This window comes from Hemiscyllium ocellatum, chromosome 16 (assembly GCF_020745735.1).
Source record: "Hemiscyllium ocellatum isolate sHemOce1 chromosome 16, sHemOce1.pat.X.cur, whole genome shotgun sequence".
Classification (NCBI taxonomy): domain Eukaryota; kingdom Metazoa; phylum Chordata; class Chondrichthyes; order Orectolobiformes; family Hemiscylliidae; genus Hemiscyllium; species Hemiscyllium ocellatum.
This window is the reverse complement of record NC_083416.1, coordinates 69,180,138-69,206,107: the sequence shown is the minus strand read 5'-3', so window position 1 is coordinate 69,206,107 and position 25,970 is coordinate 69,180,138. Positions and strand designations below refer to the sequence as shown.

Here is a 25,970-nt window from a genome sequence, read left to right as displayed (position 1 = left end):
CGAGCCACTACTCCTGGTGTACACTGGCTTGTCCCAGTCTGGAACACAGTCCAGCAGACCTATCCCAGATCTGCTTTACATATGTTTTTTCTCAGTAGAGCTCACATGTTCCCACAGCACCTGTGTTGTGTGTGTGTAAGTGCAGTGACTCAGTAAAGACACCAACGTGCGAAAAACAAATTTATTCAATATGCCCTCCACCAGGAAAATACCCACGAGACCAGTGAACCAGGAACAAGCAAAGGAGATCAGGGCAATACGTATGTGGAGAAACTGAAGGGGGAGGCTAGGCACCGAATCAAAATAGAATTGGAGGGGCAAAGAAAACACCCCATCCCCCGCCTCACCTACCTATCCCTAATGGCATCAAGAGCACTGGTGGACACAGCATGCTCCCTCTCCAAGGACACCTGGGCTCGTACATAACCACGGAAAAGTGGCAGACAATAGGCAGAAATGACCCCTTCCAAGGCCCGCAGCCTGGACCTATTTATTGCCAGCCTGGCCAGGCCCAGAAGCAGACCATGAGGAGATCCGCCAATCTGCCTTAACTCCTCCTCATCGGACAGGATCTGCTTTACAAAGGGGTTGTGTGATGAGTTCTATCAGAGCAGGTCATTGCCTGTTACGAAGGTAACTTATAATCGCCATGACATGACTAATTAGAGGTTTCCCATGGATCTTGCACGGCTTATCACCACAATCCATCAAGTGCTAAAAGCAACATATGACTGAAGTTTTATTATCTCTGTTACAACATGGACTGAGAAAATCAGTGAGATGGAAGGTGGCCATTATTGTCCAACCTACCCTCTGCTGTTTGTGGACAAATATTTAGTTTCCAGCAGAGATAACTACATTCTAACTATTTGGAGGAATCCCAATCATGATGCCCCTACCAACACACACTGCTCATTAATCAAGTATAGGTTTGGTCTCAAACCGCTATTAATAAGATTTCTCAGACATAATGAGAACAGAGCAAGAATCCTTCTAGAGTGTGAAAGGTCCAGCATCTCAGAGTACATCTGCTCATTGGGGATTGTCCCTTACCCAGTTTTTAAAATACATGATTTTTCTTTTGATGAGATCCTTCAATATCATGAGAATCAATGGATACTTAATGAGATAGTGAGTCATCCAGATTTGCCAAATCCCAAACCACACTCAAGTCAGACCAGAATATGACATCAATAGCTATCACTGACTAATTGGAGCAATGCAATCTATATCTTTATATTAAATGTGTTCCTGTAATTGACAATTTACTCAGTGGTTAGCATGCTGCCTGACAGCGCCCGTAGCCTAGGTTCAATTCAACCCTTGGGTAACTGTGTGTGTATGGAGTTTACATATTCTCCCTGTGTCTGTGTGGGCTTCCTCTGGGTGCTCCAATTTCTTTCTACTGTCCAAAGATGTGCAGATTAGGTGGATCGGCAATGGGAATTACTGGGATTGGGTCGAGGGGGTGGGACTGGTTGGGATGCTCTTCAGAGGGTGGGTGTGGATTCGATAGGCAGAATGGCCCTCTTCCACGCAGTAGGGGTTCAATGAAATATGAATTTCTGCCTTAATTGAACTTGGTATAATTTTAGTGATGACCTTATGGGAATTGATATCCTTCACTTATTTCTATAACATGTTATAAATTTCTTTAGATGCAAAATGCTGGAAACTCTCAGGGATTTCACTCTCAAGACTGCCTTCACAAGGATTTGCAGCTGAAGGCAGAGCCACAGCCTGATCAGCTGCACTCTTGTGGCTGCATGGGACACAGTATGGTTCCTGCTCTTCACCTTGAGGAGCCCATGTTCAAACTCATTTTCCTACAATGTTTTATGTCTCCTTGATCTTGGCTTTCTTTCCCAACTCTTCCTCTCTCTCTCTCTCTCTCACTCACTTATAATTTCCTTACTGCAACTATCACCATGTCATTGTCTTCAGCTTTCAACTGTATCCGAGCATGTACTTTATTACTCAATTTCTGTGTTATCCGTCGTTTTTTTCTCTCTTGAATAATGTAAGAGATTTAATCATACACTCTGGTTAGCCGTAGGTTAGATTAGTAGTTAGTTGAGTTTTGTCTTTTTTTTCTCAGTATCTTTTGTTTGATAGATTTTGGCTATTATTTATTTAAGATTTAATTGTATATCAATGTTTATACATGGGTTTTTTACTTGTAATCTTGTAATAACATGTTAAATTTTCAATAAAAATATCTATATAAAAAAAAAGTCAGGCTTTCTGGATTTTGGGCAAATTTCTAAACCGAACTGCCTTGATAAATCTTTTAACTGTCTGAGAGACAAAACATTTATATCCCCAAAAATAACTTCCCCTAATTCTGCTAGGAATGCACTGGCTTTGAATGCACATTTCTATACTGTGGCAATGAAAACTTGAGAGAGTTGTTCACAGTTTGGTCATTTAAAACACATTTCAAAGTGGCAATTTACCCAATGCAGTTCTTTCTTTTCATCAATAACTAGAGCCCCCAATTTGCCGTGACCAGATCCTGGGCAAAAGTTCTCCAATCCATTACTGATCCATATGGGATACCCCAAATCATTAGCTCCCAGATGACATGAAATGGAACGGGCTTCCTTATTTTATTCATCCACCCACTTGGTTGGCTCCAACAATGTTAATTTAGAAAGGATCCTTTCCTTTTTCTCCTTACTCCCCAGACCCAAATAAACTTTTAAGACCATAAGACATAGGAGTGGAAGTAAGGCCATTCGGCCCATCGAGTCCACTCCGCCATTCAATCATGGCTGACGGGCATTCCACTTACCAGCATTCTCCCCATAGCCCTTAATTCCTTGTGACATCAAGAATTTATCAATCTCTGCCTTGAAGACATTTAGCGTCCCGCCCTCCACTGCACTCTGCGGCAATGAATTCCACAGGCCCACCAATCTCTGGCTGAAGAAATGTCTCCACATTTCTGTTCTGAATTTACCCCCGCTAATTCTAAGGCTGTGTCCATGGGTCCTAGTCTCCTGCCTAACGGAAACAATTTTCTAACGTCCACCCTTTCCAAGCTATGTATTATCTTGTAAGTTTCTATTAGATCTCCCTTTAATCTTCTAAACTCCAATGATTACAATCCCAGGCTCCTCAGCCGTTCCTCGTATGTTAGACCTACCATTCCAGGGATCATCCGTGTGAATCTCTGCTGGACACGCTCCAGTGCCAGTATGTCCTTCCTGAGATGTGGGGACCAAAACTGGACACAGTACTCCAAATGGGGCCCTAACCAGAGCTTTATAACGTCTCAGTAACACAACGATGCTTTTATATTCCACCCTCTTGAGATAAATGACAACATTGCATTTGCTTTCTTAATCACGGACTCAACCTGCATGTTTACCTCGACTAGCACTCCCAGATCCCTTTGTACTTTGGCTTTACGAATTTTCTCACCGTTTAGAAAGTAGTCCATGCTTGTATTTTTTTTCCAAATTGCAAGACCTCGCATTTGCTCACATTGAATTCCATCAGCCATTTTCTGGATCACTCTCCCAAACTGTCTAGATCCTTCTACAGCCTCCCCACTTCCTCAGTACTACCTGCCTGTCCACCTAACTTCGTATCATCGGCAAACTTCGCTAGAATGCCCCCAGTCCCTTCATCCAGATCATTAATATATAACGTGAACAGCTGCGGCCCCAACACTGAATCCTGTGGGACACCGCTTGTCACCGGCTGCCATTCCGAAAAAGAACCTTTTTATCCCAACTCTCTGCCTTCTGTCAGATAGCCAATCCTCAATCCATACCAGTAGCTCACCTCGAACACCATGGGCTCTCACCTTGCTCAGCAGCCTCCCGTGTGGCACCTTATCAATGGCCTTTTGGAAGTCTAGATAGACCACATCCACTGGGTTTCCCTGGTCTAACCTACTTGTCACCTCTTCAAAGAATTCCAACAGGTTTGTCAGGCATGACCTCCCCTTACTAAATCCATGTTGACTTGTTCTAATCAGACTCTGGTCTTCCAAGAATTTAGAAACCTCATTCTTAATGATGGATTCTAGAATTTTACCAACAACCGAGGTTAAGCTAATTGGCCGATAATTTTCCATCTTTTGTCTTGATCCTTTCTTGAACAAGGGGGTTACAACAGCAATCTTCCAATCATCCAGGACTTTCCCTAACTCCAGTGACTTTTGAAAGATCTCAACCAATGCTTCCGCTATTTCCTTAGCCACACTCCCTCAGAACTCTAGGATGTATCCCATCGGGGCCAGGAGATTTATCAATTTTAAGACCTTTTAGCTTTTCTAGTGCTTTCTCTTTTGTAATGGCAACCATACTCAACTCAGCCCCCTGACTCCCTTTAATTGTTGGGATATTACTCATGTCTTCCACTGTGAAGACTGACGCAAAGTACTTGTTAAGTTCTCCTGCTATTTCCTTATCTCCCGTCACTAGGCTTCCAGCATCAGTTTGAAGTGGCCCAATGTCTACTTTTGCCTGTCATTTGTTTCTTATGTATTGAAAGAAACTTTTACTATCATTTCTAATATTACTGGCTAGCCTACCTTCATATTTGATCCTCTCCTTCCTTATTTCTCTCTTTGTTATCCTCTGTTTGTTTTTGTAGCCTTCCCAATCTTTTAATTTCCCACTGCTCTTGGCCACTTTATAGGATCTCTCTTCTTCTTTAATACATTTCCTGACTTCCTTTGTCAGCCATGTCTGTCTAATCCATCCCCGGATAATCTTTCTTTTCTTGGGGATGAACCCCTGCACAGTGTCCTCAATTATACCCACAAACTCCTGCCATTTTTGCTCTACTGTCTTCCCGCAAGGCTCTGCTTCCAGTCTATTTTCGTCGGTTCCTCTCTCATGCCCTCATAATTACCTTTATTTAACTGTAACACCATTACATCCGATTTTGCCTTCTTTCTTTCAAACTGCAGACTGAACTCTACCCTATTATGATCGCTGCTTCCTAAGTGTTCCCTTACTTTAAGATCTTTTATAAAGTCTGGTTCATTACATAGCACTAGATCCAGAATAGCCTGCTCCCTTGTGGGCTCCATGACAAGCTGTTCCAAAAAGCCATCCTGTAAGCATTCCATGAATTCCCTTTCTTTGGATCCACTGGCAACATTATTTACCCAGTCCACCTGCATATTGAAGTCTCCCATGATCACCGTGACCTTTCTGACATGCCTTCTCTATTTCCCGGTACATGTTGCGCCCCTGGTCCTGACCACTGTTAGGAGGTCTGTACATAACTCCCATTATGGTTTTTATTGCCTTTGTGGTTCCTCAATTCCACCCACACAGACTCCACAGACTTTTGATTTAAAGTCAATTTAGCTAGATTATCTTGATTGAGTTCATTATTGAACAAAAGAAGAATTAGTCACACAACCTCTATATACACTGATTAGAAATAAGAGGTGAGTCTAAAAAGATGAAAATTAAAAAAGAAACACATACTGATCAGTCTATGAATTGCTTACAAAGACTAGAGAGTAGAATATTGTGCTTAATGCAGTAGAGGGAAACAGTCATTTCCCAATCCTTAGTTTAGGAGATTGGTTGGGACTCCATAATTCTGATTCCTCCCAACTGTGATTTAACTCTAGCATTCAGGATAACTTACTTTATTTGTTCAGGGGATGTGGGCATCACTAGCTGGGTAGCATTTATTGCTCTTGGAACAGTTAAAAGTCAGGAAACATATATCAGTCAAAACAGGTATGGGTGGCAGGTTTCTTCCTCTAAAGTACCTTAATGAATCAACTGAGCCTCTACAACAAGTCTTAGCAGTTACATGATGACCATTAGGCTAACTTTTAATATCAAATGTCACTTCTGCCACAGCAGGATTTGAATTTAAGAACCTTAGTCTTGGAAATCTGGATTACCAGTTTGGTGACATTACCACTACATCACTGATTCTGCTGAGAGGGAGAAAAAGAGTGAGAGAGAGAGAGAGAGAGACATGGTTTCGTTTTGTCTGATTCACAACACTCAAGAGTGAGAGACGAGCAACTTGCCGATAATTTTCCAGTGTGATCTTCCCCACAGAGTAACTCTCTAAACTGGCATACATAAGCATGTTCAGTTCCACTAGTAGACGCCAGCAGAGTTGAAACTCATTTTTAATCACTGTGCTTTATTAACATAGGGAAAAACATAAAACATGTCCATAGTTTGGGACTCACTCTGCAGAGTGGGGCTTGCAGTTGAGCAAGGTGCCATCTACCTCTCTCAAACTCTGTAGTACAAGAGATCATAATATAGGCTGTTATAATTTGCCTCCCCTCCACCTGCCCCAAGAGCTTTTATTTGAAGTTTTCTTTGCATCTATAGGTGTGATATTTTGATGGTCTGATTAGATTAGATTACTTACAGTGTGGAAACAGGCCCTTCGGCCCAAGAAATCCACACCAACCCGCCGAAGTGCAACCCACCCAGACCCATTCCCTTATATTTACCCCTTCACCTAACACTATGGGCAATTTTAGCATCTTGAATTCACCTAACTTGCACATTTTTGGAGAAACCCATGCAGACATGGGGAGAATGTATAAACTCAACACAGTCAGTCGCCTGAGGTGGGAATTGAACCCGGGTCTCTGGCACTGTGAGGCAGCAGTGCTAACTGCTGTGCCACCATGCAGCCCATGTCTGTCTATCCAAACGGTCACTGAATTTACATCCTTCAGCATTTATTGCTACATCAGCCCTCTTTTAAAAACACATTTTGGAATTAGTCATGATAATGCTTAGTAAAATCAATTTTATCTATTTACCTACATAAAACAAGGGTAATATATAATGCTTTCCTCACTCTTAAACAAAAGATATTACACTTTAAAGTGTAACAAAAAAGAGTAATAACACCAACCACTTATTGCTGGTTTTCTGATCTTGTGCATCTTGCACTCTTCAAAAGCAATGGCCATTCAAAAACATCTACAGAAACCTCCCTCAGCAGAGAGCTGTTAATTCATATCTGGATGGGCTTCATTAAACTGCCTGTCCACTGTCAGTCATTGAGTAGACTCGGGTCAAATTAAGTGTAGTACCATCTGAGTGGAGAAGCATTGTAAGTGCATTCTAGACTTCAATAAATCACTGCAATGATCTCCAACAAAGAGTCATGGAATGGCTCCAGCAGGTGTTAGCCTGTGTTATTGGCATATGGAATTCATTAGGACTGTGCGACAAAATAAACAGTACAAAATGCACATATTGATGTCCATTTAATGCTCATACCTGAGTTGTGGCAGCATTTGTTCCATTTGTCATTTGCACTGTTAAGTTGTAATTTGATGTTTGACTGGCATTTAATGGTTTAGCAATGCTGATGGTACCACTGTTCTTCTCTATTTCAAAATCCTCATTGTCATTCCCACCTGATAAGAATACAAATATATCAGCCTCAAAAATATTTATTCCAAATTCAATGTCAGACAAGAATACTGCCCTCAAAAATATTTTTACACTTAACATAAAATATCAAGTCAGCCTTTTCAGAACGTAGGTACAGAGCAAATAATGGTCATTTTGCTTACAAAGTATGGGCTTTCCAAAGGACCAAGCATAAGTTATATTTCCAAATGAGAATTTTAGTTTAAGTGTAGTCTGCAAATGAAATGACAGTAACTCATCCTTTCTATAATTTTGCACACAAATTAGCCACTTCTTTGATCTTAGTAATGCCACAGAAATGACTGGTGTATACACTCTCTGTAAAAACACAGCCAGTACCATGGAGTTAAACACATTTTTAAAAGAGTTACTTTCATTTGGGGCATGCAGGATTGTAAAAAAAATCACACTTTTTCAGTAAACAGCAAGGAAAACACATGATTAACTAATGACATAATAAAATGACATGTAAATGGAAACTCTGAGCAACTGTGGATTTATTACATTAAAGGCCAAGTGAAGGAACGTAGTGTGATGAGCAGATGGATTACCCAGTGGGAATCGAGGTCCTACCATATGGTAACAACATGAATTGAACGACATTATGAGGAAGTAATGATATACTCTAGACTCACAGCAAATGCTCTTCGATCTGCTGCACATGGATTGTCATTACTCTGCATGGAATGGATACATCATTGCTCACTTTACATCTTCACAATTTGTGCCTCTGTCTCCTGATTGTGTGTGGCATCTTCACCCATATAGAGGCACAGCCATTCAATACCCAGCAGACGGAGAGTCTTGTGCCTCTGCTGGCTGATTTGGTAAATGCTGAGTTGGAACGGGTTTGTACAGACTAGGAAGGCTTTAGGTTCACTCTCCAGTTCGTGCAGGGATGCTTCAACTGGCTTCAGCATGATGGATTAGGAAACAGTAAAAGTCAGCCAGGGCTCCTGCTCTTCATTTGCTTTCCTGTAACCTCAGCTGGAAGGCTTGCATTTGTGAATGTTCACTGCAGAAATGATCAGACTTGGCCTTGATACACTTTCTCCCTTACAATGTTTGCACTCTTAGCCAATGCCTGTTTCTGTAAGTTCCCATATGGAGAATGACAGCTTCACACCTCAGTAAATCAGTGATTTGAATCATAGTCACAGAAGGGGAATATCCGGCCCCTCCTGTTCTTCGCCCATAGCTCTGTACATTACACTTTAGCAAGTGAATATCCTAATGCCTTTTGGAAGCTGCCAGTAAATCTGCTTTTACTACTCTTCCTGACAGGGCCATCCAGCCTGAAATCATTTGCTGCTTTAAAAACCTACACAGATGCAGGGTTTTTTCTTGTCAGTTATCTTAAATTACTTGAAGAAATAACACACAAAAAGTGAAGAGATAATTGTGGGAGTCACTACAATGGTTATGGCTATTTGGGCACACTGGCAGCAAAAAGAATTGGAATTTGGAACTGATTCAGTATAGGTACAAAAGATTCAACCTGTACCATTGGCATCATTCTGTGCCACACTCTAGCCACCTGATCAACTAAGCCAGCTGATCCCCACCTCACAACATGCACAAGATCATGTCACTTCTGTCGCTCAACTGTGGCCCTGACATCTTCAGCAAATAAACAGGGCAGGTGTTTAACAATATTGGAAAGAAGTTCAAAATTAGTTGCTGTCAAAACTGGATGTGATCACCTGAACTCAGGGGGATTCCTCAGAGGCTGTTTCCAGAATTTGATTCATTCAGGAGATGCAGGCTTTGATGACTTGGTCAGCATTTACTGCCCATATTAAATCCATAGTTGCCCTTTAGAAGGTATGGTGAACTGCCTTCTTGAACTCTGCAGTTCATTTGGCACAGGTACATATACAATGTTTCAAGGGAGGGAGTTCAAGTAAGTAACAAATGACTAAATAACAAGTAAGGAATGATAATATATTTTAATTCAGGATAATGAGTGGCTTGAAAGGGAATTTGCAAGTGGTAGTAATCCCAATTATCTACTACTCTTGTCCTTTAGAGGTTACTGTCCGTAGGTTTGGAAAGTCTCTGAAGTTTTGGTGAATTTTTAGATTTTTAGGTGATACACACTGAGCATTGGTGATGGAGACAATCATCAAAGGATATTTTAATTCGCGAGTCTTCTCTTTTGACATAAGAACATTGCATCCTTTTATCTCACTTTCCAATACTCCACCCAAAATGCAATAAGGCAACAGACCAGCTATCCTTGCCTCTGTGTGAATGCTCCAGTGTGTTCAGGTGGTCAGCTGCAATTGTGCCTTGAAATGTAATAAACCTTCTTCACATGTAATTCAGAAACCCAGGAATAAGGGTAGGCTGATAAACCTCTCAAGCCTTTTCTGTCATTTATTCAGATCCTGATCTGTATCTTAACGCTATCTTCCACCTTGGTTCACTACCTCTTGATACATTTGCTTAACCAAAATATGTTGTCTATAAATTTTCAACTAACCCAGGCACAACAGATTTAGCGGGAAGAAAGTTTCAGATTTGTACTTTGTCTTTAAAAGTGTCAGCCACGGCCAATATATTTTTACTAAGGTCTGATACCCATGACCTGAATACAGCATTTGCATGCTGTAAATCTAATCAGAGGCCATAATCTGGCATCTTCTGGACTGCGTATTCACAATTAGCACGCTATGAAAAAACTTGTTTCAGAAAAAAAATCAAATCTCAGCACAACTGTAGCTAAATTATATCTCATTCAGTAAAGGAACAACTTCACTGAAGAACTTCACAACAACCACAAACAAACAACACGAATGGTTGCTTAAACGTAATGAGAAAGTTTCAATCCATTGTAAAGCAGAAGATGTTTATCTGCAGGTGCTAAGTATGTGAAAGAAAGTGTTCCTACTTTCAAAAACGCACCACATGGTAAGCTTTCAACAAAAGGTTACGCATGAGGGATCAGGAGAAATAGCTAAATAGTTAGCAAATTAGCTTTTCTATAGAAATCAGTGAGTAAAGGTAAATCAGAATCATGCTGATTGGAGTAAAGTGACGTTCTACTGGGATTAGTGCTGGGACCATTGTAATCCATAGTTTGCATTAATGATCTGGACTTAGCAATATGTAATTTAGTGTCAATATTTGCAGTTAGCATCAAACAGGACAGCATAGTTAAAAATGAGGAATGTGCAACATAACACATGACAGTAGAAAAGTTATATTCTGTATAATTTTGTGTTACTTGGGAAGATATAAATAACACATATAGAGGTTACTTCCTTTGCTCTTTTTCAAAGAAACGATTGCTCTTTTTCAACAATAGATATAAGCACTGTCACATTTACACACGCTTCTGAACAACATTACAGTATGAAGTACAATTTGTCTGTCATGAGGTGCTATCTGGTTATGATCTTATTGATCCTGGCAACCATGTAAGTGCATGCAAATTTGCATGCGTGAGCTTCAGCAATGATTTCTGCAGATTTGTTGCTTTATGCGAACATCAAAGCCAAACACAATGTCGTCCTCCACTAATATTAAACCATACATTTCAAGCAGAAGCTCATGGCCTATTCTTCCCCTTTTAGATTCAGGATACACCAACTAACTTCAGCAGTTGTATCATCAACTTGGATGACATTTTCTGAGATCCTTCTTGTAAGTCCATCATTTTTGTTTAATTGTCTGCAATGTCACCTACTGGAGTGATTCTAAAGTTGTACTGAATCTAAGGATAATTGATGGGCCTAAATAGAAACCTCCTGCTCAGGCTACGGTATGCTGTAGCTCTGTAAGCACTTGGTCTCGAAAGGTTTCTATGAATCCAAGAATTGTCCACCTCAAGACAGACAGGAAATGGTAGCACTTCTTAATAGATCCATCATTGTCCCAATCACATCCCTATTTGAAGAATGCTAGAGAAAATGCAAATTATTTCTTTCTATTTGAAGTAAGTCCATGTAATATAATCTAATCATAACTTCTAGGGTGAAATTATGTAATTAGTTCATTTATTTTCAAATTACATCCAAGCCAGTGATGGCAGGTTCATCATACTGATCTGGCTAAGCCTTAAACAAAGTTCTGTGAAGGGAGATAGTCCTTTTCTTTTTAGCCAGCAAACTGTTATTACTCCAGCAGATTTGTTGGGCAACTCCAGCATTTTACAGAAAGATGAGCAGTTTTAACCAGAAACAGTTTCAATACAAACTGCATGAGGTAACAAATAATCCTAAATCATAAAGAATAGTGATACTTCGGAAAGTGTATCATTGCCTTACCGATAATATCAAACCACAATTGGCTCTTAGTGAGTTCTGTACTGGTCACCCCAACCATGTGATTCACTGGATCCGTCTCCATGACAGCAAAGTTAAAGTGAGGCTCATCAAAAGCCAAAGGTTCCATGGATGGTGGAGGCTTTTGAATCCATTCAATATGTAGACGGACAGTTGTTGATTTCTGTGGCCTCCCATTGTCTGAAGCACAAATCTGAAAGGACAGATTGCAGAGTTTAATTGTTTGGATTTCAAAAGCAATTCTAGTTCTGATGACACCAAACAATGAATTTCAGCAATGGAGTGTATTGCATAGACTCATTGTCTCAAACCATGATCACTGGGTCTAGCTGTCCTTGTCTTATTCCTGTTATATACCTACTTTACAACTGCAGTACAACGTTAAATAGCACCTTCTTCTTAGACACCATGTTAACTTGCAGCCACATGGAGCTAGGAGAAAGTAAGGACTGCAGATCAGAGTTGAGAGTGTGGTGCTGGAAAAGCACAGCAGGTCAGGTAGCATCCGAAGAGCAGGAGAATCGACGTTTTGGGCATAAATCCTTCATCAGGAAAGTGCTGATGCCCGAAACGTCAACTCTCCTGCTCTTCGGATGTTGCCTGACCTGCTGCGCTTTTCCAGCACCACACTCTCAGCCACATGGAGCTGTACACTCTCACCAGGCACAGAAATAATGTTTCACCATTGGGTATCCTCACACTATAAGTAAACATTGTGTGAAAATTTATCAAAACCTGGGTTCCTTCAACTGAAATCCTATTGCAACAATGCAGACATAATATCATTCTGAGCCATTTGTCAGAGCCAATACTTTAGTCAAAGGTCCAGTTCCTTTTAATGTTAACAGTAAAATGAAATAAACAATACAGTAAATAAAAATGGGCTAAATAGGTTAAAAATGTGATCCTATGCCTATTGATAGTGAGAATTTTAAATGGGACACGGGGCACATCATACCAGAGACAAAAGAGCTTCTCCATTGTCACAATCAAGTAATTACAATATTATATTTTTATAAAGGAGGCTAATTTTACCTTAAAAAATAGACATAACACATTAAAAAATGGCTGTCAGAGCCATGCATTTCAGACATAACTCACTGCCAGCAAAGGCAGACATGCCAATATGGAAAAATCATTCAGTTTGAAAGTGAGAACCTTGAGTCAGAAACAACGATGCAAAATATAAATATTCCAACAACAACCACAGAGAGAACCACTTAGAATTTGGCTAACCTCTCTGACACTACAATGGGACCTTTATGGTGGGAAAATTCAAGCCTTCTGGTACAAGCAAGAGGATGGGAGAAACCTTCACAGGGAGTTCCAGCATAACCAAATTTTACTCTGTGGGACAATCATTCGTCGAACATAGCAGCCATCTTAAGTTTGATCTGTACAAAACTCTGTGAAACAGTCTTTTCAAACAGAATTCACTAATCACAACTACAGAGTCTACATCACAGAAAGGTATATCTTTTTAAAGAGAAATGTTTTCAGAAATCAACCACGGTTCTGCCAAAAGTATCTAAGCAGGTATAAGGTCATTCCATTGGCTGTTTTCCAATCCTCTGGGACTTCAATCAAAGCTAAAATTCTTGAAAGATTATTACAGTTCACCCATTATCTCTGCAGGTACATCCCTTCTAATCCTAAGATGCAAACAGGAAGGTCCTGGAGAATTATCAACATTTAGCTCCACCAGTTTCTCACATACCTTTTCTCCAGTGATAGTTATTGTATTTATTTCTAACCCTTTTTACCTTGATTATTTAGTACTTGAAAGTACCTTCTGCCTTGAAGACTGGTGCAAGATATTCGTTCAACTTCTCAGTGATTTACTAGCACCCCATTTTATTTCCCCAGCCTGTTTCTCTAAGGGGCCTGTGATCTCTGAGGACATAAGGTTGCCTTTTGTTGGTTTCTTAAACATTCTCGCCTTTTGGTTTACCATGAATCTTTGCCAAATCCTGTAGTTTTTTCTTTCAATTTGAGGCTGTCCTCAACTTGCTTGGTTAACTACTGTTAGTTTATTCTCTCTCTTATTTGGGATATATCTTTGTTGTGAGACATGAACTATTTTCCTAAATATCTCCCACTGTATCTCAAAAAAATGTTTCTGCTAAGCCTCTTTCCCAGTCCATTCCAGTCAACTCTGCCTTCATTCCTAGGTAATTACACTGTTATTTATATTTTGCACTGTTGTTTCTGACTCAAGGTCCTCACTTTCAAACTGAATGATTCTTCCACATTACAGTTACTATTTCCTCAAGGATTTTTATTTGGAGATCATTTATTGACCCTGTCTCATGCAAATTCCAGTGTTCAGCCAATTTACTTCATTTTACGTGATGTTAAGAAATGACTGAAGCCACAGGATACTACAAATTTCAGACTATAGGTTCTGATACCATTCCAACAATAGTATTCAAGACTTGCAGAAATTTCTTTGTGCCAAGCACTATGTAACAACACAGGAATCTGTGCAAAAAAAGCAAAAAATCTCCCAGATACACACAAAAAAACGGAAAAATCCAAACTGGCTAATTACCATCACATCAGCCTGCTCTTGATCATCAGTAAAGTGACAGAAGAAGTCATCCACAGAACCGTCAAGCAGCACTTGCTTAGCATAACCTGCTCAGTTTGGGTTCCACCAGAGCCACACTTCTGCTAACCTCATTACAGTTTTGATTCAAACACAGACAAAAGACCTGAACTCCAGAGATATGATTGGTGGTGATGGTGATGGTGGTGGTGGTGGGGTGGGGGGTGTCAGTGAGAGTGACAGACCTTGACATCAATGGTTATACTTCACTGAGTGTGGCCTCAAGGTGCCTTGGCACAACTACAGTCAATGAGAATCAGGGAAACCATTCCACTGATCGGGTCATAGCTAGCTCAAACAAAGTTATTGGACATGACTCATCTCAAGTTCAGGACATCTCTGTAGGAATTCTCCAGGGTGTTTCCCTAGGCTCAGCCATTTTCAGTTACTTCATCAATGTCCTTTCCTCCATCATAAGGCCAGGAGTGGGAGATGTTCACTGATGGATTGCACAACATTCAGCTCCATTTGCAATGCCTCAAATACTGAGGCAGATCAGGTCCAAATATAGCAACTCCTGTGCAATAATCAGTTTGGACTGATAAGTGGCAAGTAACGTTCAGGCCATATCAGTACCAGGCAATGATCATCTACAACAAGAGAGAATCTAAACATTGCGTCTTGATGTTCAATGGCATTACTATTGCTGAGTTCACCCACTACCAACATTCTGGAAGTTACCATTGGCCAGAAAGTGAACTGGACTTGCCACGCAAATACCATGGCTATAGATCAGCTTAGACAAGGAATTTTGTGGCATGTAACCCAACTCCTGACCCCAAAAGCTTGTCTAATATCCATGAAGTACAAGTGAAGTATGTGATGGACCACACACACTTGCCTGGTTTAGTGCAGCTCTAACACTCAAGAAGCCTGGCACTATCCAGGACAAAGCAGCCCACTTGATTGGCATTGCTTTAAAAAAATTCACTCCTCAATTGATGCTCAGCAACAACAATGGGAATCAACTCCAAGATGCACAACAGAAAGTCACCAAGGCTCCACAGCATTTCCCAAACCATAACTACTAGCATCTAGAGAGATAAGGGCAACAGATACATGAAAACACCATCAACTGCAAATTCCCCTCTAAGGCATTCACCATGCTTACCTGGAAAAATATTGCTGTTTAGTCACTATTGCTGGGTCAAATGGGTGGCACAGTGACTCAGTGGCTAGCACGGATGCCTCACGGTGCCAGGTTCATTTCCAGCCTTGGATGACTACACTGTGTGGAGTTTGCACATTTTCCCTTAATCTGTGTGGGTTTCCAACAGGTGTTCCAGTTTCTTTCCACAGTCCAAAGATCTGCCGGTTAGATGGATTGTCCATGCTGAAATTGTCGGTATTGTCCAGGGATGTGTAGGCTAGAGGGAGTTAGCCATGGAAAATATGGGGTCATGAGGATATGGTAGACAGCTGGGTCTATGTGAGGGTTGGACTCAAGGTGCTAAATGACCTCCTTCTGGGATTCTATGATTTTAAAATCGTGAAACACCCTCCCTGATGCCCACATTAAATAGTCTGCAATGGTCCACAAAGGCCACTCACCACTACCTCCTTAAGGGCAACGAGGGATGGGGAATAAATGTCCATAGCCCGTGAATGAATAGAAAAGTATATATTTTAGTTTAATGGACCACTTCAAAGATACCCCTGGTGTGACTGTGATGCCAACTTGTCAATTAAAGTGAGGTTATCTCAAAACTGTAGAAGCATTTAAACCAACTTCACTTCCAATGAGTCATTTTTTTTAACCTACTGACTGCTGTGAAATGTCCAAATAGGTTCTTTCACAGCTTTGATGTTGCTGCTGATCTCTGTGTCTAATAAGCTGAGCCTGAAGGTGTGCATGAAGTAGCTAGACCCTACAAGCCATTATATAGCACTGAAACATTCACCACTAACTATTGCAAAAAATAATAAAGTTCACCCTTATGCCTGATGTCATTTTCAGATTAAATATGTCAGATAAAGCTTTCTCAAAGCTGAGTTGCATAGTAATTGCTTATACTTCAATGATGCCAGGCAGGAAGTCCAATATATCAGAATGTAAATTGTTACATGCAGTGAAAGAGATGTTGAAGGAAATTAAGCGATTAGGAGTACAACAACATTATAATGGGATGGAATACATCTGAACAAAATAACAAAAACTGACCGCCTGAACACAAAGTGACCCATGCTGCCCTAAAAAGGCATTTTGAATCAAACCATTCAGGCATGTCATGACACAGCTTTGGGTCAGGTGGGACTCAAATCCAGAACTCAGACAGAGAGTCAGACTGCTACTGTGCTACAACAATCCTGTCCACATTACCCGATATTGGCTACCATGAACACTCGTTGAAATAAGAAAGCCAGTTAACACATCAGAACAAACAGGCCTGTATTTGCTTATGTCAATCCATATTTTAGCAGTTACATTTGCCAATTTGCTTTTTATCATTGGAAATCACCAAACTAATCCATCAGACAGAAGTCAGAGCATTGCTGGATTATTAGTACCACTACATGCCATTGCATATAGTGCTGTGGCACAGTAGTAGTGCCCCTACCTCTGGGCTAGGTGCACTTGATTCAAATATCACCTAACCCTGTCAAAATCTAAGAGAATAGCTGTTTTAAACTAACTGCACCATTGCATGGCATGCAGACTTAGTATCTTGACATCTCTGCACCCCGTCAACTCTGCGACTGGCAGGAAGCTATACACCTCAGAGTTGTTTAATAGATATTTCTTAAAGCAATCACTGCCCTTAAATCTGAAAATAAAATTGTCTATTATCTACTATACTTTAATTAAAGCTGCAAAACAACCACAAAATCATTGGCTCAGTATCAGTACATATATGTTACCTGTCTCCAGTATAATTAAAATAGATGCATTCCTATCCACAAAATATTTAAAACACACAGTTCATTAACAACTTACTTTCTAATTTCCAATTCTTCACTGTTAAAGGCCTGCCTCACAATCCACTTGTCTTTTTCTAATTATGATACAATTATAATTATTGTTTCTTCAACCTCTCCTCTTTTTCATGCCCCTGGCCTTCAAATACACCAAAAACTTTCGTTCTTTTTGCATCCTCAGATTTTGCTGAGTAAATGACTTTTTTTTTTCTTATTTTGAGTTTCTTAAATTTAAAGAAAAATGATAACCAGCAAAACATTAAACAATTCTCATTACATTATACATCACAGATACTTTTCTGTGGACGGGGAAAATCAGACTTGCTTTCACCAGAGAAAAGATGCTTTAGTGTGTTTGTAGTGCAAATTCTTCCAAACCTTAAGGGCATGTGGAAGATGATTATTACATAGGTCGCGGCATCAAACAAGATTAAGGATCAGAAGAAAAGTTTAATATGCAGCAAGAGATGCGGGAAATAGGCTTCCAGCCAAAGAGTGACTTGTTTAACTGCTTTGAAATCATGCCGGATTAATGGCCCAGATTAGACATACAGGCCAGAGGTTTCTGGAAATGCAGGTGTCCTGCCAATGGGACAGAAAGTGGGCAGTGACCTAGCATCAATAAGCAGCAACATTTTGCAAGGAGCAGGCAATTAATTGGCTACCACCAGGTCTGTTGTCCTATGAAGCATGGAGGCCTGTCCCCCAGGCAGGATCCCTGCCAAGAAAGAGGATATTGGCAGCAAATCTCCCAAATAACCCCTGCAACATGGCGTGAGTAATAGTGAGTATCCTTATTATAACAGTTAGATAATAAACCATTACCACCTGGACCAACTCCAAACATCATAGAGCACCCTGAAAGAAGACGCATCCCACCAACCCCACCCATGCAGTTTGTTGTTAAGCTGTCAGAGTTTACTCCCTTTTATTGGCCTCTTAAATGGGCTTCCAAAAGGTAATTTTCTCTGCCAGTTTTCTTATTACTGGTAAAATGGCACGACAGCTGGAAGTCATTGGGCATTCCCTCACAATGTCTCACCATATCATTTTGCCAGCCTTCCCAATTCCCCATGCACTGCCAATGAGCTCAGAAAAAATAGGACCATTGTCCTAAAGTCAGTGGAGTAGTGGATAGTTTGGAAGAATGTTACAGGTTGCAGGGGGGCTTGGATAAACTGCAGAATTGGGTTGAGAGGTGGCAAATGGAGTTCAATGCAACTCAATATGAGGTAACTTACTTTGGGAAGAATAACAGGAAGTCAGAGTACTGGGTCAATGAAAAGATTCTTGGTAGTATGAATGTGCAGAGGGATATTGGAGTCCATGTAGATAGATCCCTGAAAGTTGCCACCCAGGTGGATAGTGCTGTTAAGAAGGCATACGGTGTGTTTGGTTTCATTCGTAGAAAGATTGAGTTCTGGAGCCGCAATATCATGCTGCAACAATACAAAACGCTAGTGTGGTCACACTTGGAATATTGTGTACAGTTCTGGTCCCCATATTTTGGGGACAATGTGGATACATTGGAAAAGATGCAGAGGAGATTTACTAGGATGTTGCCTGGTCTGGAGGAAAGGTCTTATGAGGAAAGCTGAGAGACTTGGCTCTGCTCTCATTGGAAAGAAGAGGGCTAAGGGGGGATTTGATAGAGACATACAAGATGATCAGAGGATTAGATAGGGTAGACAGTGAAAGTCTTTTTCCTTGGCTGATGTCCGAGGGAGCATAACTACAAATTGAGGGGTGATAGATTTAAGACAGATGTCAGAGGCAGGTTCTTTACTCAGAGAGTGGTAAGGGTGTGGAATGGCCTACCTGCTAATGTAGTTAACGCAGCCACATTAGGGAGATTTAAGCAATCCTTAGATAAGCACATGGATGATGATGGGATAGTGTAGGGGAATGAACTGAGAATAGTTCACAGATCGGCGCAACATCGAGGGCCTATTCTGTGCTGTATTGTTCTATGTTCTATGTTCTGGGTGCAGGTGAAGCTGATAAATACTCTGAAGCACTGTGAGTGCAGAATGAGGCCATCATTACACTGTAAATTTACAATATAGATTGTATTTTGTCTGCTGGATTAAATATAATGTTGCAGGCACCTTTAGTTCAGTCACAGTGGTGTCTATTTGCCTCATGTGTGAGATGCATTAGAGCTTTGGTACTTAGTATCAATCAGCTGTAGTGACAGCCAGGACTGACGCATTTATTGGAAATCACAGCAGGCCAGGTAGCATCTGTGGAGAGAGAGCATGCAAACATTTTGAGTTTATATGACTCTTCATCAGAGCTGTAGTGAAATGTGGAGGGGGCACCACTTATACAATAGTGGAGATGAGGGTGGTGGAATGCTGGGGAGAAAGGATGTTGATAGCGCAGATTAAGTGTTTGGAATGTGCAAAACAATGGTGTGTTGAACTGCCAGATTGGAAAGAACAGATAGTCCCATTGGAGGAGGAGCATGGAAGAGAGGACATGGTGGCAGAGAATGTAAAAAGTAAAGCTAAAAGGAAAGGAATGTGATTGAGTTCACAGTTTGAAGGTGTTGAACTCAATACTGAGTCCAGAAGGCAGTAAAGTACCTGGTCTGAAGGTGAGATGTTGTTCCTTCAGTTTGTGCTGTGATTCGCTGGAGAGTTGCAGCATGCCAAGGACAGACACTTGGGCATGCGAGCAGGACACTGTACTAAAATGACAGCTACAGGAAGGTCAGGGTCATGCTTGCGTGCAGACCAGAGGTGTTCTGCAAAGCAATCACCCAGTCTGCATTTGCTTTCTCCAATGTAGAGTAGGTCACATTAGGTGTGGTGAATATATCACACAAGATTGGAGAAGGTACAGGTGAAATGCTGCTTCACCTGGAAAGACCGTTTCGGCCCTCGGATGGTGAACAGGAAGGAGGTGAAGGGGTAGGCATTGCATCTTTTGCAGTTACATGTGAAGGTGCTGTGGGGAGGAAGAGTGGTGTTGGTGGTTGGAGAATGGGCTAGGGGGTCCCTGACGGAGTGGCCCCTGCGAAAAGCAGACTAGGTGACGATGCGCTCGGTGGTGGCGTTCTGCTGGAGTTGTCTGAAATGGCGGAGAATCATCCTTTGAGTGCATAGGCTGGTGGGGTGAAAAGTGAGGACAAGGAGGACCTGATCATGCTGTAGTGAGTGATGGGAAGAGGCAAGAATGGAACCACGGTGATAGGTCAGGTATGATTGGGGGCCCTGTCCACCACAGTGAGTGGGAAACCACAGTTATGGATGAAGGAAGCCATGTCAACTTCCTGACACATCTGATGTTGTGAAGAGTTCTGGTCTACATATTGCAAAACAGATATGGAGGACACTGGGGAAGATGCAAAAACAATTTTCCGAAGCTAGGCAATTCTATGTAGATTAGACAGGCTGGGGCTTTTTATTTTTGAAAACAGAAGACATAACAGAGATCGGAGTTTTGTTTTAAATTATGAAGGTATTTATCACATAGATTTAGAAAAAAATGATTCCTTTTGTGGGAAGATCCAAAACCAAGAATTATAAAGGTAGCGTCATTAAATAATTGGATTTGCAGCTCATGAACATCCGTTGGTAGTTGGAACTTGCTGACACACAGCGGGTAGTTGAGGCAAACATTACAGGTGCATTTAAGGGGCTATTGAATGAAAATGTGGGATAAAGGAAAGAAGATTATACTGACAAGGTCAGATAAAATGGGGTAGTTGTAGGTTCTTATGAAACACAAATAATGTTGAGTCAGTGGGTCAAATGGCCAGTTTCTTTAAAACTACCTCAGTTAATAGACTACCAGAAGTCGCTGAGCTATCATCTACTCTTGAGCAACGCTACTGTTGGCAAAAATTCTTTGAGGATACTGAGGATTCAGCAGTATTACTAAAGGGTCTATTGTTCTTAAAAGTCAACAATATTTGCCTTTTATACATAAACATGTTTAAACAATAATCCCAGCACACCTTTCTTGTTTCTCCGTACTGAGGTTTTATTTCAATTTAATGCAATGTGTTCTGAGAAGCTACAATTAAACACATCTTTGTTTGTGCCTTTGTTTAAATGTTGTATAGAATATTGAACAGTTTCACAAAAAAAAAATTGGCAAAGCTGAGTGTGTTCACTTTCAAACAGGCAACACAGCACATTATGGCATCAACTGCACATATAATTATGATTCAAGTCTCCTTCTGCTGTTTCTCCTCTTTCAAATTAAATAGGGGCTGCCTCTTTTTGTAGACAATAACCTTTTAATGATTGGGTGAATTTACATTCAAATTATGCTTTCCAAGAATTGATAGCTTAACTTTACAAATGTTTATTCTGTACCAATTTCAATTATTTTTTTCTCTCTGAGAGCTCTCTTTTCTTAAGAGATGGCAGACAGCCTTAAAATTATGAAGTGGTTGATAGGGATGACACAGAAATATTACATGGAAGGGAGTTATTAATTAATCCACTAAGTTATTCAGCAGGACTTTTTCACTAAGACTGGGTGGAATAAGAAACTTACAACGCAGGGAACTATCTTTGAGGCAAATATACATCGGTGGGCTGAATGGCCTGTTTTTATAGGAGTAGCCTGCTCCAGTATATATTTCCAATCTTCTGTAACAATGAACCCTTGTGCAATGGTTTCTTTTTCCCATTTCTGAACCATTTTCCATGATCATCCCCACCAACTTGCATCTACACAACTCACTTTTTAAAGGATGGAGGAGGAGTATGTGAGCATATGGAATAAAGAGGATCACAAACAAAAAGACAGGGTTTGGAACTAAGCCCCAGTGTTCTTTAAAGGCACAGCACTGGAGTGGTGAATTGAATGACATTCTTCAGTGTTGCCAATTTCCAAAATTCTATCAGGGCATCCTGATGAAGGGCTTTTGCCCGAAACGTTGATTTTCTTGCTCCTCAGATGCTACCTAACCTGCTGTGCTTTTCCAGCACCACACTAATTTGAACTAAACAACTAGCCTAGGTACAAACAATGACTGCAGATGCTGGAAACCAGAGTCTGGATTAGTGGTGCTGAAAGAGCACAGCAGTTCAGGCAGCATCCAAGGAACAGTAAAATCGACGTTTCGGGCAAAAGCCCTTCATCAGGAATACCTGATCAGAATACGTCATCAGAAACATCTAGCCTACTAGCTTATTTACCAGATTTGCTTTAACTATGAGAAAATAAATAATGGGACATGGCCCAGGGCAAGAAGAACAACAACTGTGAAGGGCTCCCTCTCAGGAAGGGTCACTGGACTCTAAATGTTAACTTTGATTTCTCTTTTCTAATACTGCCTGGCCTGCTGAGCTTTTCCAGCAACTTCTGTTTTTGATTCTGATTTACAGAATCTGCAGTTCTTTCGGTTATTATTTACAATGATAACAAGAGCTGTCTCAGGGTAAGAAAAGAGAAAATCATATCTAATGATAAAAGAGAGTTAGCATTTTTGTAGCACTTTAATGTAAGCTGATTCACAAGAGAATTATAAAACTAGATTGGACATTGAAAGAAATTCCGACTCACCCTGATCTGGATGTCACATAATTAAGCCAAGCTCAAGAAGCTCAACATAGCTATCTCAAATAGCTGTGGGGCTCTAGTAGATTACAAAGATACAGAAAGATTTGAAAACAACTATGAGAATTTTAAAACTGAAGGTTTACTGAATGGGGAATGATAATATGGCACAAGCTAACACATAAACTTGAGCTTTGAATAGCCTTAAGTTTCTACAAAATTGAAAGTCAGCTAGGAGTATAGTGAAGTATCGTGCAGCAAGAAACTGAGAAGGCTTTAGCAGCAGATGTGGGATTCTCCTCAATATTTCACTTATTTTAGAATCTTCAGTTCCATCCACTCAAAAGTCTCAAACCACTTCAACCAATGAAAAGAGTGAAATGTTAAAAGGTCCATTCCTACTCACCGTTAAAATATCATAGTCTTCTGCTGTGAATGCCCACGTAGATGAGACCATCCCAGACTTTGGATGAATTTTGAATTTTCCTTCCTCAGGGCTGTCCTCAATGCTGTAGGTGACATCTGCATTTGAGCCAGCATCATGGTCAGAAGCGATCACCCTGTAGATGGGCTGAGGCTTTGCGGAGCTATTGCGTTCCAGCAGTCTAACATTATACAGGATTTCTGGGAACCTTGGAAAATTATCATTTTCATCCATAACTTCTACCACTACCTTTGCTGTGGACTGTCTTGGAGGAACACCGTTGTCACTAACAGTCACCTGCCAAGAAACAGAGAGGGCATATACACTTTCGCAAACATCAGTGAGACACACATAACCATTTCTATTCAATGTCCAGAATCACAGTTATTTTAAGTGCATCTCAGCCAAGTGATACATACAGGGAAAATTAATGGTGACATACATTTAAAGTTCAACTCATCTCTCACACATTAAAATGACACATAGATGGATTTGATATAACTGTAAGTGTTCACATAAGAACAGCATTGGCCATGAAATGAAAATGATTGCTTTCAAGTTTTCAGTAGTGAGGGTATTTCCTGATGCCATACTGCCCACATGAAATTTTTAGCTGGGAAAGATGGAAAATTGCACTTCAAATGCCCAGAACTTCCGTATAGCAACTGTTTCATCACTGAATCACACCAGCGTAAAACTACAGGTGGTAGTACAATACTCTTTCTGAGTGCGAATGTTTAAAGTGTGAGACTAATGCTACGTATCCAAGCAACACAAAATACCTAAACTTGTTAAAGCATCCAATTGGAATCTGTCAAATTAAGGAGGCTCGAAATTAACCCTTTTCTCTCATGGGATAACAGACCTGACAAATTTTAATTCACTGTAATTCCAACTCAGGAAAGAAAGCTTAGGTCTTTTGCCTGCTTTCCCACTGACTAGGGAAGATAGAAAGCACTCTAGTTTCTCTGTTATGAATTGCCAACTCCACCAGTACCCGTGGCTCGGTTCCACCAGGACAATCTGTGCCTACCCACATGTGGGCAAGTGTGTGGCAGAGGTAAATGTGAAACACATGTTGCAGCCCTTTGTGCTCTTGGATGTAGAGGGTGCAGGTTAGTCATTATGCTGAAGTGTTTTGAGATGCGCAGAATGAAGCAAGGAACAGAAAATAAAAAGATGGAAGTGTGTGTTGAAGTGTTACTCAGCACAATCCCTGTTGATAATAGAAATATTAACAGAGAAACAAAAGTCAGGACAGCTGGTTATTTCTTTCTCCTGCTACATGATACCTCCAAGGTATGTCGCGGTAACCTTCACCAGCCAAACTTTCGACTGCACGACAGTTTGGTAGCGGCTGGTAATGGAACTGTGGGAACTTAGTTTGTCGTGGAGCTAGTGAAGAAAAATGGATTAGGGCCAAGGGAAGCATTAAGGTGACCAGTAGAAGTCCTGCTTTAGCAGAAATACACACCGAACAGGAAGGAGGGTGAAAAGGGTGTAGAAATCCATAGCACACTGCTCTCAATAGTCTGAACCTAGGCTCCCTTGATGGCTCCAGCATGACTTTCTACATTTCCTCAAGGAAGAAATAATAAATCATTTAGATTTTCAGACAAAATATTTTTTAAAAATGGTACTTTCATTTCTCAACCTGCCCACTGTCTTACCTGTCATGGTATGATGCCTCTGGCCATATTATGTCTCAGTGTAGAGACAGCCAACCTGATGGCTTCATTCTACTCACCTCTAGGTTGTGTTCATTTCTCTTTTCACGGTCCAGCTTACGCATTGTGGTGGTGATGAGACCTAGAATCAAAAACAAGAAAATGATTCTGTGTAAGATAATGTTCTGAAGGTGAAAGCAAAAACCATTTCAATCAAGGCTGTGTACTTACAGCATGATTCACATTTGCTGAATTAAAATGGGTCCATCTGCTGGCAGCTTCAATATGGTTTCCCTATCTATTTAAGAATAGAAACTCCTGAGGTAACTAAGCAGTCCAATTTCTAGATCTGCACACCCAGCCACTGGTGAGGCCGGTGACATTTGAAGAAATGGGTGTTGGGATTTTCTTGGACTTTCCACTAAAGATGGCTGGCCTCCATTTGGGCCAGTCAGAGATGCTAGAAATGCCTGGTACCTTCACAGATGCTTCTTTGCCAATTTGGACATTTGCACTTTGAAAATAAGCTCTCAGTCCATTACAATGTCACAAGCAGATACAGATGAAAATGAGAACTCTATGAGATTCAAAATTTTTGTCTGTATTAAAACATTGTAGTCCATCTCACTACTTTAATTTGGGTAATTTTATACTTATTGAAACAAATTGCAAAGTTATGGTCTGGGCTGCCTGCTTAAGAATGTGCTTGAGTGGTCTGGCCTAGTCCATTACAAATTGGGGGCTCTTTGCAGGATTTTAAACAGTGAGTTGTAGGCGCCAATGTCTTCATTTCGGGTGTTGGATTGGTTGGGTAGACAAAGTTTGGGATAGTAATGGCTTTCAGTCGGCAAAAATTTTCTGGAAGTGGAAACGGTAACTTTGGAAAGTTTGCAAAACGTGAATAAGAACAAGCTGCAGGAATTAGCAGAGAAGCTGGAATTGGAACTGTCCGTTCTGCGAGAAAAGGAGAGATAATTACAGCAGTAGCTCAGCATTTAAACTTGTTGGAGAAACCGTCAGAATCTATAGAGATGGCAAGAATTCAATTGCAAATGAAGCAGTTTGCGTTAGAGGCGAGAGATAAGGAAAGGGCAGCAGAAATGAAATAGTTTGAGTTACGATTAAAAGCAGAAGAAAGAGAAAAAG

At 40.7% G+C, this 25,970-nt stretch overlaps 1 protein-coding gene across 2 annotated transcripts in view; it reads right to left on the bottom strand.

Annotated features, from left to right (window-relative positions):
- The window catches only part of fat2 (FAT atypical cadherin 2), a 161,524-nt gene that overhangs the window by 51,727 nt on the left and 83,827 nt on the right, over positions 1-25,970 (bottom strand). For both annotated transcript variants that reach the window (XM_060837352.1, XM_060837353.1), the window contains exons 4-7: positions 24,905-24,966; positions 23,140-23,454; positions 11,672-11,882; positions 7,245-7,384 (exon numbers count right to left, since the gene is read on the bottom strand). In XM_060837352.1, the coding sequence (XP_060693335.1) occupies positions 7,245-7,384; positions 11,672-11,882; positions 23,140-23,454; positions 24,905-24,966 (728 nt within the window). The remainder of the gene's footprint in view (positions 1-7,244; positions 7,385-11,671; positions 11,883-23,139; positions 23,455-24,904; positions 24,967-25,970) is intronic.